A 14400-nucleotide genomic window follows, 5' to 3' on the forward strand; every position below is an offset into this window, starting at 1 on the left:
ACCGGGGCCTGGCGGGACTTCCACATGGAGAAAGTGGCAAAGGAAAGCTCCTCCATGGCTTGTCAGCCCTCAGCTGGTGTCTCCCTGCTCTGAGGGACAATCCTCTGTCCCCTACCAGACACCCGAGTGCTCACTGTACAGACTGCAGAGTGCTTTTGTTAAATTCTTTTTCCTCAATTTCCATCCCTCCTCCAGTTATTAAGACACCTGCTAAGAGGTAACGTGGCCTAAATGTTTCTATTAGGGTGATTTAGAGTACGCAGAAATTTGCAGCTACCACTTAATTATCACACACAATAAGCACACAAATATATATAAGCCAGGAGTTTTCCTTCCAACCTTTGTGTCAAAGCCTAATTATTGTTTTAATTTTACACAGTACAGGCCAAATTCTTTCCAACCCATAATAGGGTACATAAATACACCCCTTGTGACATATTTATGGCTTCCCTGATGCAACTGATGGAAAATTTGAGTTGTGTTCCTCAAATAGCACAATCTAGAGAGAGGAAATTGCAAATAATATATTAAAGAACACAGGCTATGACCAGCCATAAAAAATGCTAATAAATCTCCTAACAGCAATGGAAACTCAGACAAAGGATAACACTTATCTATTTTCCCCACAGATATCTTTAAGCTCTGCAGCCTAAACCAGTGCTATGAAGCACCTTAAGAAATCACATTTACATCACGGTCCAGGCGATCCGGAGCAATCGCCTCGCTAAAGAATTCTGCAATCCCAAAGGGCACGGTGTGATTTCCAGGAGAGCGCTGTGATTTCCCCCAAAGTCCCAGGTTTATCCCAAAGGGCACGGTGTGATTTCCAGGAGAGCGCTGTGATTTCCCCCAAAGTCCCAGGTTTATCCCAAAGGGCACGGTGTGATTTCCAGGAGAACGCTGTGATTTCCCCCAAAGTCCCAGGTTTATCCATCCCCTGCCAGCAGCTTCAGCAGCGTCTCGCAAAGCTCGGGGTGCCGGCGCTGCCACGGGCGCGGCTGGAAGGAGCCGCTGTCCCCAGCACTTGTCCGCCAGCACAAATAAAGCTTTGTGCTGTTCACAGCCGCCCTGGCTCTTAGCAGGCACGGTGGGGAAGGTGAAATACATAAAACACCACAAACACCGCCCTGTATTTGAGCTCAGCCGCATCCCACAAAAATTCGGCACTTGAAATTTAATACGTTAAAGGGAGAAAGGAAGGCAAGAAAGCTTGAACAGAGGGACGGTCTCAAGGGTAACCCTCCCCCCTCCCACCCTCCTCTGCATACCTTGGGTTGGGAAGGGAGAATCGGTTTACAGCTTTATCTTTTAAGTGTTAAATGCAGTGAAGGGCAGTTCAAAACTTGAATCAAGCAGCATTTAGCAGAATCAAGCTGAAAAAGCAGCAGTGAACAAGCAGATATTCTGCAACACCATTTGTTTTCAGTTAATGCTCTCCAGCTGTGCTTTCTTGAGAGGAAAATGGTAGAAAAGCAGAACAGAATGAAAACAACCAAAACCAAGCTCCAAAGCCAGTGGCTGTTGCGTACAAGCAGAGATATTATAGAAGAAAGGCCTTATAAAACCAAGCCTTGCTGTGCTAAATTGCCAGCTAGCCTGTTACTGCTAAGTGCAGCTAGCTAACTTCCCATGTGAAAAATCATAAGAGTGAAAGCAGTTAACACAACAAGCTATTCTACTAAGAGAACCTTTTACACCTGTAATAACAAAGGATCTGTCCCATGAGAATCTACAAAAGTCAAATGTAAACAACTGCGTAAAACAAAAAGTCTTAGCATGTACACACAAAACACCTTTTAACCAATGAATTAACTGGCAAGAAACTACTAGCCAATCAAAATTAAACGTAAACTCTGTAAAAACGATATAAAAATAAGTTATGTGAATAAAAAATAAGATTTTCTACACAGAGAAACTGAATCCTGTCTGCTTATTACTGCAACAAATGGCCTCTTGTTATGGGTAGGATAAAGAACCTGTCCTTTAAGCACAAATACACAGCTCCATGCAATGTCTTTTTTGGAATTCAGAGTTTGTAATCTCTTGGGAGGTAGACACACAAGACTCAGACAACTGATCCTGACTCAGGAACACCAGAGCCTAAATTCAATTAATTCAACACAGGCTTAAAATTCCCTCCTAAATATTTCAACTTAGTAGACTTAAGCACAGGCCTAAACATTTTTAAAAATTATATTGGTTATAGGAATGTTCTTAGAAAAGTAATTTGTCTGTGTACATTTGTAGGAAAACTGTATTTATAGTCAGACACATCTATATCTGCAGCAACCCCTCTGAGAATCTCCTCATGGTCTCTGATAGTTCTTACCCTCTAGGTAGGTTTATGATCTACCCAAAAAAGGGCCCTGACCCAGCACATTCCATACAAAGTTTGGTCCAGGCCAAACCTACATGCACACTTTACTGTGGAAACCCACCTGAAAAATCTTCTTTTTCTCAATCTGCTTATTTTAATGTACATAATCTGATTTCCACCACCAAAATCAAGGGCATAACTCATAAAACTTTTTACGACACCGTTTCTACAGTTTAGATTACTAAACTGTACTGCTCTATGTGATTCAGAAACTGCAAAGCAGTCAGATAATAGGGAGTTTTAACAGCAAGCAAGTGGCTTTTAAAAAAATGCAACAAAACTGTGTAATAAACTTGTTCTGCCATATCTTGATAAATTTTCATGGCGACAAAGAGTATAAGCAAAACCAGTGTCCACTTCCCTTCTGAAAGGACACATGAATTCATTCCTTATGTGCATCAGGAAAATGCAAATAAGGAGGATGGGCTGGAAAGATTTCCTTCCTGGCCTTGATTTGTTTATCTTCTCCTCCCCTCAGATACTTCCACATTTCAAGCTTTGCACTTGAACACACTGTGAAGGTAAATTGGGACAGTTGCTTCAGTGATGATTTAAATGTTCTGTAGTAGTAAAGACACCAAAAATTAATAGACACTCTTTAAAACCAACAAACAAAACCATGTGCTTGACATCAGAGATGAGCCTAAGCTACAACCACAGGCTCCTTGGATCCTCCCTGGTCAACATTTCCCAAATTTACCACATTGAGAATGAAGATTTGGCTCAGATTAATCTGTAGTGTAAACTTTATAGCTTTTAATCTCAGAAATACATTTATCACCATTAAATTCAGCTTGTGTGCCAGGCCATAAAGAAGGGAGTTAAAATAGATCAAGGTGAGAGAAGATTAAAGCTTGGATGAGAATTTCACTGAGTAGATGCACTGGAGTTCAAAGTGTTGTTCAGGGGTTATGGACAGATTTATAGAAAAAGTAATAACAGAAAAAGTTGAAGGAAAGTTCAGGATTCAAGGATGAACCACTGCAGACAACTATTGCAACAGGCACCTGCACACTGTGAGCAACATCCTGACTGAAATATGCTGAAACAATTCCCTGCAATTTATCTCTTCATGAGATGTGCTTCATAAATGGGCATATAAAATAGCATGCATAGGTACACACCTATAACTGCCTTTATGGCTGTGAACAAGTCCTTATTGCTCAGGAAAGGAGGGCAAGAAGTCAAAGATATTTTTGGTGAACCTCTTCCAATCCCTTTCATTCATTTACATATTTCATTTACATATTTCTGCCTTAACAGCATGACAGAAGATCAGATTTCTTGGTGGGAAACCTAATCATACTGATTAAAATATCCCAAAATTCAAACTTGTACGTTTTCACAGCTGTTCTTAAACGCATTTTTTATTTTGGGTTAGCTAATTAATGTTGAGAGGGGGAGGGGAAAAAGGGAAGAGAGTGAATGAGAAGCATGCAAAGAACCAAAATGTTGTCACTCTGTGCTGAACCCAGTGGGTCCCTGGTTACCTGACTGCCCCCTCTGCCCTTCTCCCATTTGCCTCTTTTTTACCTGTTGTGTGACATATTCATGGCGTGGGACAGTGAAGAACTCCCTGTCATCTTTTCTTGTACTATTCCCAGCAAGCTGGAGCCTCACCACAATTTCTCCACACTACCACACTGAAATAACACATCCTCATTCAACATTTCCACTGCTTACAACTCCCTTTCTCAGCTGGAACCACTGACAAGAGTCTCCTGTGTGCCTGTTCAGTCTTACACCAAAGTTGTTTACCCTAGTTAGCAATTAAATAGATTCAAAACAACTTTTGCACCACACTACAGCATTCTTTAAAGTTTCACCACATTGACAGGGTAACAGAACTGATGACTCACCTACTCACATTGCTACAGATTGTGCTGAGCTGTTTGAGACAATTAATATTTGACTGCATTCCTCATATCATTATTACATGACATTTTCTCAACTACTTCAATTTAAATTACCCAGAGGCTCCAACATATGCAGATTTTCTCAAACCAAGCGAAAAAATTACAGCAGCATGTCATTTATATTTTAATGCAGTTGTATACAAGCTAATGATCTCTAGTGGAGATTTACAAACAATAGACCTGACTCATCACTTTATTATTCTAGTTTTGGTATTAACAGAATTACATTGGAATAAATCTGGAGCCATGAAGTTGCAATTAAGCTCAATATAATGAATTTGATCCCATTAGTTTAGTACCATTTATATTTTGGACTTGTTGAAAATGATTTTTTTTTCTTAAGCACCATAATCTTCACCAGCAGTAAATGGGTACTGGAGATGATCTGAATTATTTTCATACTGAATTTAGGATTCATCATTGTTCCTGGCATGCAAACACAGCTGATGCTCTCTGCACACATTTCTAAAGCATTCAGTTTAAACACAAATACACTCTCATAGCACAGCTAGAGCCTCCACTCACCATTGTGCAGACCTTCTCAATCACAAACTCTTGTTACCATCGTTCAACACTGGCAAAGCTCTGTCTGAAATGTCACACTTCTTTGCCCCACCTACAATCAGCACTCTGCTATGTCATCTTACAAACCCATTTTCTGAGAAATATGAATGTGGAAAGAGGATTTCCATACTATGCATTCTACAGCCACTGTACGAGATGTGTTATCACGTTATCACTCCCCAAGCCCCTGAAGTGCCAGAACAAATCCAGGGATGGGATGGGAGAGATGAGAGGGTAGGTGGGTTACAGAGTGGTTTAGGTGGGTTACAGAGTGGTTTAGGTGGGTTACAGAGTGGTTTGCCTACTGAAGTGACTTTTCTTGTTCCTAGGTGTGTAGGGTAGGGGGATACAGCATGAAGACAAACATTAAAACTCAGAGAAACACCCACTGGAATTTCACACAGGATTCCTAGAATCTGATAGCTAAGTTGTGTTTTCCTCCAGCTGAATTTCTTCACCTCTAGGGCAGCATCACTGAGCAAAACTTTCCTGTACTTGGTCCTTCTGCACACATGGACAGCAGGAGCCCCCTCTTGAGCTGTCTTCTCTGGCCAGAACAGCTGAAAGGGGAGGTGGGTGGCAGCTGGGATGGACCTGCTGCCATTCTCCAACCATCCATCAGCCTACTCCTGACAGCACTGCTTAATGTATTTTGAGAGCTCAGCCTGCAAGGTATCACCATTCAGGACTTCTCCCTGTCCCCTGCAGCCTACCACAGATGAAGCCAACACATTTCCTTGGGATCTCTCAAACTCTGCACAGTGACCCTCCCCAGGGGTGCTCACTTGTTGCTCCAATGAATTCAGGCACAAAGAGAAGGGCAGCAAGGAACGACCTGGGGGACATTAACCCCAGCCCTCTCTTCCTCACCCCACTACGTGGTTTTAGGGCCATCATCTGCACAGGACCCCCGGGTGAAAGACCAGGAGGAGAAGAGCAGAAAGCCAGGAGCAGCTGCCCCGAGTGCTGTGGCTGTGCTCTGGGTTTTTGCTTCTCATAGATCCCTCACCAAGCACGCTCTGTCCATAAACAGCCTGCTCCAGCTCGCTCTGCCCCAGCTGCCAGCTGGCAGCAGATGCACAGGTGTAAATGAAAGCATCATTTGGCCTGCAGGAAAGCTATTATGAACAAAGATTTATCTAGAATTTCAGGTCCCAAAGTCAATCTGTGAGGCTGGCAGTTAAAAAAGGCATCTGGGAACAACAAAGCAAAGCTGAGCAATTCATTCACCTCTTTCATGTACCTGCACACCTGATTTTTTTAGGAAAGGGAATCTCATCTACCCACTAATACAGCTGATAGCAAATAAAAAACTAAAATGAAAGAAACTGAATATATACAGAAAAGCTTATGACAGTTTCTTCATGTTTGTGTTTTCAGATTCCTGAAGGCAGTCAGGCAGGAACACCAGGCACTCAGCTCACTATTATATGTATGTGTTATTAATATCATAGAAAAAAACCCATTTCTAGAATGCTACAACCTGAGCAGATGTGCAATATTTTAATACAAAATAGAAACTGTTTTCAACATGGTTTTAGCTCCATTAGGGTCTATTTTCTGATCTGTGCATTGGTAAATATGCAGGTAACAGTTTTCTACAGTGAGTTTATGCAAGCCCATACTGAGGTCCCACAGTAAATGACTTGGTTCATTACAGTGCCAAGCAGACAGCACAGCTTACTGAACACAATGAGGCTATTTCCAACCCCTACAACAGGGATGGAGTTTTGGGTAATTTTTGGGGGTTTTGACATTTTATTTACAGTTTGGAATATCAATTTTGAACTTACACAATAAGTTCTTCAATGAGAATAATAGTGGGGACTTCTGTTTTAGGTTTTTTTTCGGGTACTGGAGTATCAATTCGATGCTAAATTTTCACTAGTAGAATATAGATTAATAGATTCTGGACAGACTCCTTAATTATCAGCCTCATATTTTGAACACTAATTTTTAGGGTTTTAGTAATGAGATTACAAAACCAAAAAGTTGAGGGACAAAATTCAATCCCATTTTAAGCCTGTGTGGCAGATATAAACACATACGTAATTTTTATAGTGTATATATATAATCCCATTCTGACTCTTTTCAGACAAATCTTCTGACCTGTTAGACCATTTTTCTTATTTTCTGTTGTATCTGCTGGCTCCTTCCCTGTCTTCTAATCCCCTACTCTCAAACAGTGTCACTCTGGCCTTTTAACAGTGTCAGTGAACTGGGCTTTAAAAAGAAAATGCCCTTCTACCTGGGGGTCTGGAAACACCAGGCACAGAGTATTTGCCTTGTTTTATCTAAAAATGTAGGTGACACTGCTGCAACAGATGAAATGCTAAATTATAAGCCTAAATTCTTTAAAATGGTACTTAGTCCAAATACAACACTCCCAATTCAGAATTACAGAGCACAAAAGAAGGCTTCCCACTGAATTCCTTCTGCTCCCTGGTGACTCTGCCTTTTTGACTCTACCAGCACTGTCAGCAAAGCCAAAGGGATTTTTGCCAGGGTAAATACTGCTAAATGGGGTCTCCCATCTATATATATTTCACTTTATCTCTGTTGCCTAGTCATTTCTGATTGCCAAGTCACTCTGCCTGTAAGATTGTTTTTTTTTTTCCCCAAGCACTCAGAGTTTTGAGATAAACACTGGCTCCTTGGGCATAGGAACATGTCCAGGCCATTCTGATGTCTTGGATATTTCTTAACTAAGTAAGTTAATCGTGTAGACAATGACTGAGCAAAAAGCTACACTGAGCTTTCCAAATCCACCCTTATTAGGGGTGGGAACAGCCAACCAGAGCAGACTTGCTGAGGATCATTCCAAACCCATCCTCTAAACCCAAGGCATCAATTTGTTGTTTACTTTGGATAAGCTTTTACCCCAGGAGGAGAGACCAAGACCTTGTGCTTGTTTTACATCTTATTCAACCATACAGAGAATCAAACCCACAACCCCAAAGCAGACTGCAGTCCAGCAGTAAGGGGAAGAAACAGGATGTATCCCACTTCCCAAAGTGCTGAGACCTGGTTTGCATCTCCTTATTCTTTCAAATACCAGAAAAAAATTCTTCAATAAGGCCCAATACATCAAGGAAAACACTTTCCTTCAGAGCTGGGAGACAGAAGCAAAAACCAAAGGGGCACCAGAGGAAAGAGAATTGGGCTGACTTTATCCTTCTAAGCCCAAGCACTCCCAGCTCAAGAGGTGATGAGGAAAGAAGGGCAGTGACCATCCAGATACCTCCATGGGAACTCAAAATGCAGCTGTGTGTGCTGCAGTGACAGAGGGGAGACCTGGAGCCCTCCACAGCCTGTCCCTCCTGCTTTCCTCTGCAGACACTCCCAGGGAGGCAGAGCATGCTCCCTCCTGCTGACCCCCTGCCTGGGAAGGTTGAGAGAGCAGGAGATTAGTAATGGACAAAGACAAAAGCAGTTCGGGAGTGGCCAGCACCACACCAAGATCAGTGTTAAAATGTCAATGAACAGAGGAAAAATAAAGGCTTTCCTTTCTCTGTGTCTCTGTTCAGTGCATTGCTTTCATCATCTCTGCTTGACATATTTGAATGTTGAGGTAATTAATTAATATTCTGAATGAAATATTTTATCATATATACTGAAATTTTTATTTTGACACAAAACCAGAATTCTGGGTTTTGGATATTTGGAATCCTGGTAGCAACTGAAATATGCATTTTACTTCTCTAAGATTAGTAAAAATGGCAATGTTTTAATTTTTTTTCCTTTATTGATGTATCTTCCAAAGACAAAAGCAGGACTGTATATTATTCCTCACTACCTTTTCCTTGGTAGGTAACATCAATTAAAACTGACCTTCCAGGACATTCTCCCCTTCAAAACAACAAAACCAAATGACAATTCTTCAAAACTCCTGGGTCCCTTTCCCATTTGGCTTTGAGCAAGAACTTCTATGCCTGGACACAAGAAAACTTCATGGAGAGCAATTTGTATCACTGCCTGAGGGTCTCACAGAAAAGCAACGCTCACCCTGCAGCAACACGAGACCACAGCCCTTCCAAGCAGATTTCCAGTGTGGACCAGGACTGGGCACGTTGTGTTTGTAACTTCCAACACCACGAGAACACATTCCAAATAAAAAACATTTCTTCCACTTCTCTATTAGAAGCATCCCATATTATTTTAGAAGCTAGATGTGCATGGTACTTGTAATTTCATCAAATTCATGCCTAGGATGAGCCATATGGATTTAACAATTACCACTGACAGGAAAGGTCTCAAAATTTTGCTGGTTCCAAACCTGTCTGTTGCTCTTCAACTGTTGCTCAGCAGTCACAGCAGGACTGAATCCTTGCTTCCAGTGATTATTCCCCAAGTATGCAAAGCTCAAATAATTTTATGTACGTTTTTCCTTATGGGCTTTACTCAGTTTTGATGAAAGAGTCAGCTTTTTGCCATGCTCTTGGCAGCAGGGATACAGTTCCTCCCTGAGTTAAACTGTGCCACTCCCCACCGGAATTCCAACCATGCCCAGGACTTGTGGTTCCTCTTAGGACAAATGCATCAGAGTAGGAAAAGAGAGGAATGGGAGGGGATTTATGAGTAGTAACAAAATATTTAGAGAAAAAGTACTTCAGAGCAAGCCTATTGGAATTTCTGTCTTCCCTAAGGTCCCAATGCCTGGTGACCCTTTAGGTGCTGATGGCTCCCTACAGACATTTTAGAGCTGTTCTAAATCACTACTGCCTGTTTCCTTCCTGAAAACCCACTGCAGTCACAGTTCTGGGGTGTGACATTTCTTTTCCACTGTGTATCCAGGCCAAAGCTGCAGTTCAGAGAAAATGAGGACACCTGCCACGCTTGGGCTTTCCTGTTTCCCCAAAGCACACCTCCTGGGCAGCATGGCCCATCAGACACACAAGTGTTACAACAAACACACTGCTAATATACAGCTACAGCCATTGCCATACAGATGGAACACGTCCATAATGAATTTCCAACCCATTACTAAAACCTTAGTAATTAAATATGACAATTAAGCTAATTATTTTACGCAATAAGTAATCTAGAGCCCACAAAGCAGGGGAGTTGAAAGAATGACAAAGAAAGCCAAAAGTAAGCAAACCAGCAGCTCTCTGGAGGCTCCAACTCTTCTGAGGATTCCTGTGTGCAGGCTGTGCCCTGAAGATCTGCCATGGGGTATGGTCTTAACCCTGCAGAGCCTCACCAAAACCACCCACTGGGAGCAGTCAGCCACGTTTTTGGGAAGCTCAGAAAAATGTGAAAGTAAGAACTGTTATCTGAAATTTAAACAATGATTATTCCCCCACAAATTCATTTGTTTCCCCTGCTGTAAATTCACTTGTTTTTTTCAGTATAATAAATAGCATGACCCTCTGCATCTACCATTTGTGAGAATTTCAAACATCACTTCATGACCCTGAAGTGTATCTGATAAGACCAAAATAGCACTGCTCATGCAGTGCCAGAACAGTTTAAATCTTATGCAGGTCTTTACCCCTGGGTTTCAGGAACAGTAATTTAAATTTCTAGTTACACCTCTGTGACTCCATTTCCTCCAAGGAGAAAAAGGCTGTTTCTTACTGCTCCTCTATGAATTGTGGGCAGTGCAGGGAGCCCCAGCCTGGCAGCAGTGCCAGCCACCCTGCTCAGACAGCTCAGGAAGCCTCCAGGTGAGAAGCCCAGGCTCCATTTTCCCAGGGATGTGGTCTGTGATGTAAATGAAGCTGCTCCTTGAGCTTGCCTTCAGAAAATACTCTCAGGAACCCAGATCTGCCATTTCCTCCTTGAAATCTCTCACTCCTGGAAGGAAAGAGAAAACAACCCTAAGCTTCCCTAGCAGTAAACATCTGCCAAGAAATTTTAACGTTCCCATCCAAACCTTCCTCCTTTTTCTTAAGCTTTTCATTTCTTGCTCTATTATAAATCACTCTGGGGAAATGCCATAGACTCTGAACATTTAAGAAAGTTTCTAAGTGGTAAACCATCAAGTTTTACTACATTCTTTAAAATTGTGTGGTCCATCTGCATAAACCAATTCTATATTGCTTTTTCTACATTAACTGTATGTTGCACAGACTAACAGCCATAGAGAGAGACAGTTAAACTAGCCCTTAATTATGGAAACTTGCTACATCTGAAACACAACAAATATTGCAAGGGCTCAAGAAAGCTTTGGGGGAGGCACCAAAATACTCTGCAAAGAACAGTTAACTTTCAGAAGCTCAAAAATAGTTTGTTTAATAACTTTAAAGGTTTTTTTGTTTTGTTTTGTTTTTTTTTTTTTGTTTGTTTGTTTGTTTTTTTTGTTGTTGTTGTTTTGTTTTGTTTTTTTTTTAAATTTGAGTAAGAGCATCTGACCTGTGGTGAGGCAGCACCTTTCAAAGTGCTGCAGCTCTGGTACAGGACAGCTGGCACCTTTTTCCCTACAAGCACACCCGCTCCAGTTTTGTTCATCATCTGCTTTCTGCCCAGAAATGGCTGCTGGATTTTTCAGATGGTCATGGGGAGGGTTGGAGCCCAGGAACCCCAGGCACAGTTCTGTGCAATCACTCTCTGGTGTGCTCTGGCCAGGGATGCTGCATTGTTCCTTTTGTTGGACTGGTTTTTTGCTAGCTTGAAGCAAGAAGGTTTTTTCCCCTTCCCCTGGAGGCTGTACTGGGAATCTTCTCAGTGGCTTTTTTTTGCTTTTTGCTCCCTTGAGCTGTTTCTGGCTTGGTTTGTTTTTCTTTTTGGCCCATCCGGGGAGCCAGTGGGACCACCTGGATCTCGAGACCTCAGAGGAGCTGAACCAACATGAGCAAGGACATTAAAATCCATCAGCTTCAGCTGCTGCGAGGAGGAGACCCACACCAGAAATTCAGCAGTTTCCCATCTCTGCTCCAGGCTGCTGCATTAATGCCTCTTCTCCTTCCCAGAGGCAAAAGGGACCAGTCACCACCTTGTTTTCTTGTTTTCTGAGCCATGTGGTCAGGCCGTGTATTTTTCTTCCCTGGACTTTTGTGGTTTGTTTTTTGGGGTTTTTTTTTGGTGGTTTGTTTTTTTGGGGTTTTTTTTTTTGTTCTGCTGGCAGTGGGTGTGTAGCTCTGTGTGTGTGTGTGGGTGGAGGGTGTCTGGGAATTCATACCTACCATTTATTCAATCCTTTTCTGTGCCTTGTGCCCCCCCTCCTTTTTTTTTCACCTGTTAATAAATAGCTCTTTTCCCCCCCCCCTCACTTTCACCCGTTGGTATCAATTTCTCTCACTGTCAGAAGAAAAGGGAATTCTTGAAGCCCTTTTTCCTTAGAGGAAATGCTCATTCCTGGGCGTTTTCTCCTGAAATTTGTCTCCAAAACACAGATACCAAGTCATTAAAACGAGGTGACCTTTCTGCCAGGCTGGCTTCCATTACAGCAGTTTTCACACAGTGAAGAAAATTATAAAGATATTAACAGGATGAGCACCTGCCTCCTCCATGAAATGAAATGTACTCAGTTAAAAACAATACCAAAGAGAGGAGCTCTGAAAACAAACCAGCTGTGCCACTCGGGAAGAACAGCGAGGGAGACAGTGCATTAAAAATCATATGCTTGTTTTTTTCTTGTTACCAATAAAAATGAGCGAAGTAAAATACTTTCTTTTTTGAGAATGAAGAAGAAATGCAACAATATCTAAGCTGGACAAATGAACAGTAACATCTGGTCTCCTGTTGAGGAGCTACAGTGTTTGCTGTGCTCAGCCTGGGCCATTCGCTTGGCTCTCACACAGCAGCTTTGTGGGACAGGAGGGATGTGAGCAAACTGTGAAACCACCTTGTCCTGCACAGAGGGAGGCAGCAAGGGCTTTGGGAATGGTGTGAATCCCAGGAACCCCACTCCCCTCCTTCCCCAGCAACACACATGCCCTGCCCGCCTGTCCTGCTGCAGGGCAGGGCAGCAAAGCCAGGACAGCAACCATGAGCCACCACAGCTTGACTCACTGCAGCTTTCTTTACTCTAGAATAAAGTTTCACCTTCACTTCAACTCAGTCAGTGCTCATAAAGGGTAAAATATGGTTCCACAACCAATGGCAACCACGGCCTAAATTATTTACCAACAGTTTCATCACTCTGTCAGCATCCTTGCCTTTGAAGCACAACTACCAAGCTAAGCTTTTAAAAAAACTCAAAAGGACTGCCTTTGGAGCATTCTTGCAAAGTAGATGAAAAGAAAATGGTTCAACTAAGTGCTAGCAGTTCCTGCAAATAAGCCAAGAGGTGAGGCTACTCACTTGCCAGCACCAGGAGCCAGCTTGGGTACTGCTGACAAAACTCCCAGTGCTAAATTAGTAGCAAAAGAGCCTGTCAAATTCATTTTTCAGAAGATGAATGCTGTTGTCTTCCTCTGGTTTATCATGACAAGCTGTAAAGAATCACTGTGGCTGTTCAGGCAGGCAGGAATGACATGGAAGCACTCTGGGTTTGGATGTGCCTGGCCTAATTCCATTAAACCATTCAGTCTTGAAGAGCGAAGCTAGACATCACTCATTCCACACAGTCATACTTATGAGTCTGAGAAAAAAATCTCTTCCTTAAGCAGCTTTCAGCATATTTGAATAAAAGTGACTGTGAAATATACTGAGAGCATAACAGATGGCTTGCTCTGAGACTGGGTAGCAAAACATGCCAAGGGGATAGACACACAAAGTGTCTCCCAGTGGTGAATTATGGAGCGTGACTCCAAGGCAGAGCCCAGACACATCTCCAGCTCCTTCCAGTTCATAGCAAGGAAAAAAACAGCCTTCAACTTCTCTAATCCAGTTTCCTGGTGCAGAACCATTAAATAGTACATGGTATATGACTGCATTACATTAGTACAGTTCTAATGTTCCAACACTTGTATGCAATATTACAACATTTAAGTCTGACATGAGGTTGACTAAATTTAGCTTGGAAGGGGAGATTAAAAGAACTCACACCACAGAACTTGTTACAATGAAAGCAGTAATGAGGAGATGATGGGACAAACAAAAATCAAATGTGGCAGCTCTCAGCATGAAGAACAACTGCTCAGGAAATACTACAAGTTTGGAAACAAAAGTGGTCCAAAATGAATACCAGAAATGAGCTGTGAAATAACCTCCTGAGCCAGACTATGGGAGTTTTATCATTTGGTACTTGTAGAATAGGAATGGAAGTGTGGGGACAAAAAAGATGCTAAAACTGTTCAGTCCAGAAAAACAGTCTTCAGGCAGATGAACAAAAGCCTTGAAGAAAACAAAATGGAAGTGTCATTGAGTTTACCATGTTGCTACTGTAAGTAATGCAGTACACACTTCCATTACCTGATTGAGCCTCATCCTAGAGCAGGCTGAGTTTCTTTTCCTTGTAACAAGTATTAGAGTAGCCAAAGGTCAGTTCCAACACCTAGAAATAAACTGGGAATTGGAAAAGGGATAAGTAAAATTTTTTATTTTCTATCCTCTTATTACTCCAACAGGCACTGGAAAATGAAACACCGAATATACAGCTATAATCTAAAGAGAAATATTGTTTCCTACAAGACCTACAGGAAAGTTACTTTGCAT

The 14400-nt window shown here is 42.0% G+C and overlaps 1 protein-coding gene across 3 annotated transcripts in view; it reads right to left on the minus strand.

Annotated features, from left to right (window-relative positions):
* Positions 1 to 14400, minus strand: part of SPSB4 (splA/ryanodine receptor domain and SOCS box containing 4) — an 81197-nt gene that overhangs the window by 6349 nt on the left and 60448 nt on the right. Inside the window, exon 3 of one of the 3 annotated variants that reach the window (XM_021553668.2) lies at positions 13995 to 14250. The exons of the other annotated variants lie outside the window; for them this stretch is intronic. Within the exon in view, the coding sequence (XP_021409343.1) occupies positions 14240 to 14250 (11 nt within the window). The 3' untranslated portion in view covers positions 13995 to 14239. Of the gene's footprint in view, positions 1 to 13994; positions 14251 to 14400 lie in introns of those variants that run through there. 3 annotated transcript variants of the gene reach the window in all.

The sequence above is a fragment of the Lonchura striata genome, chromosome 10, assembly GCF_046129695.1.
Source record: "Lonchura striata isolate bLonStr1 chromosome 10, bLonStr1.mat, whole genome shotgun sequence".
Lineage (NCBI taxonomy): Eukaryota > Metazoa > Chordata > Aves > Passeriformes > Estrildidae > Lonchura > Lonchura striata.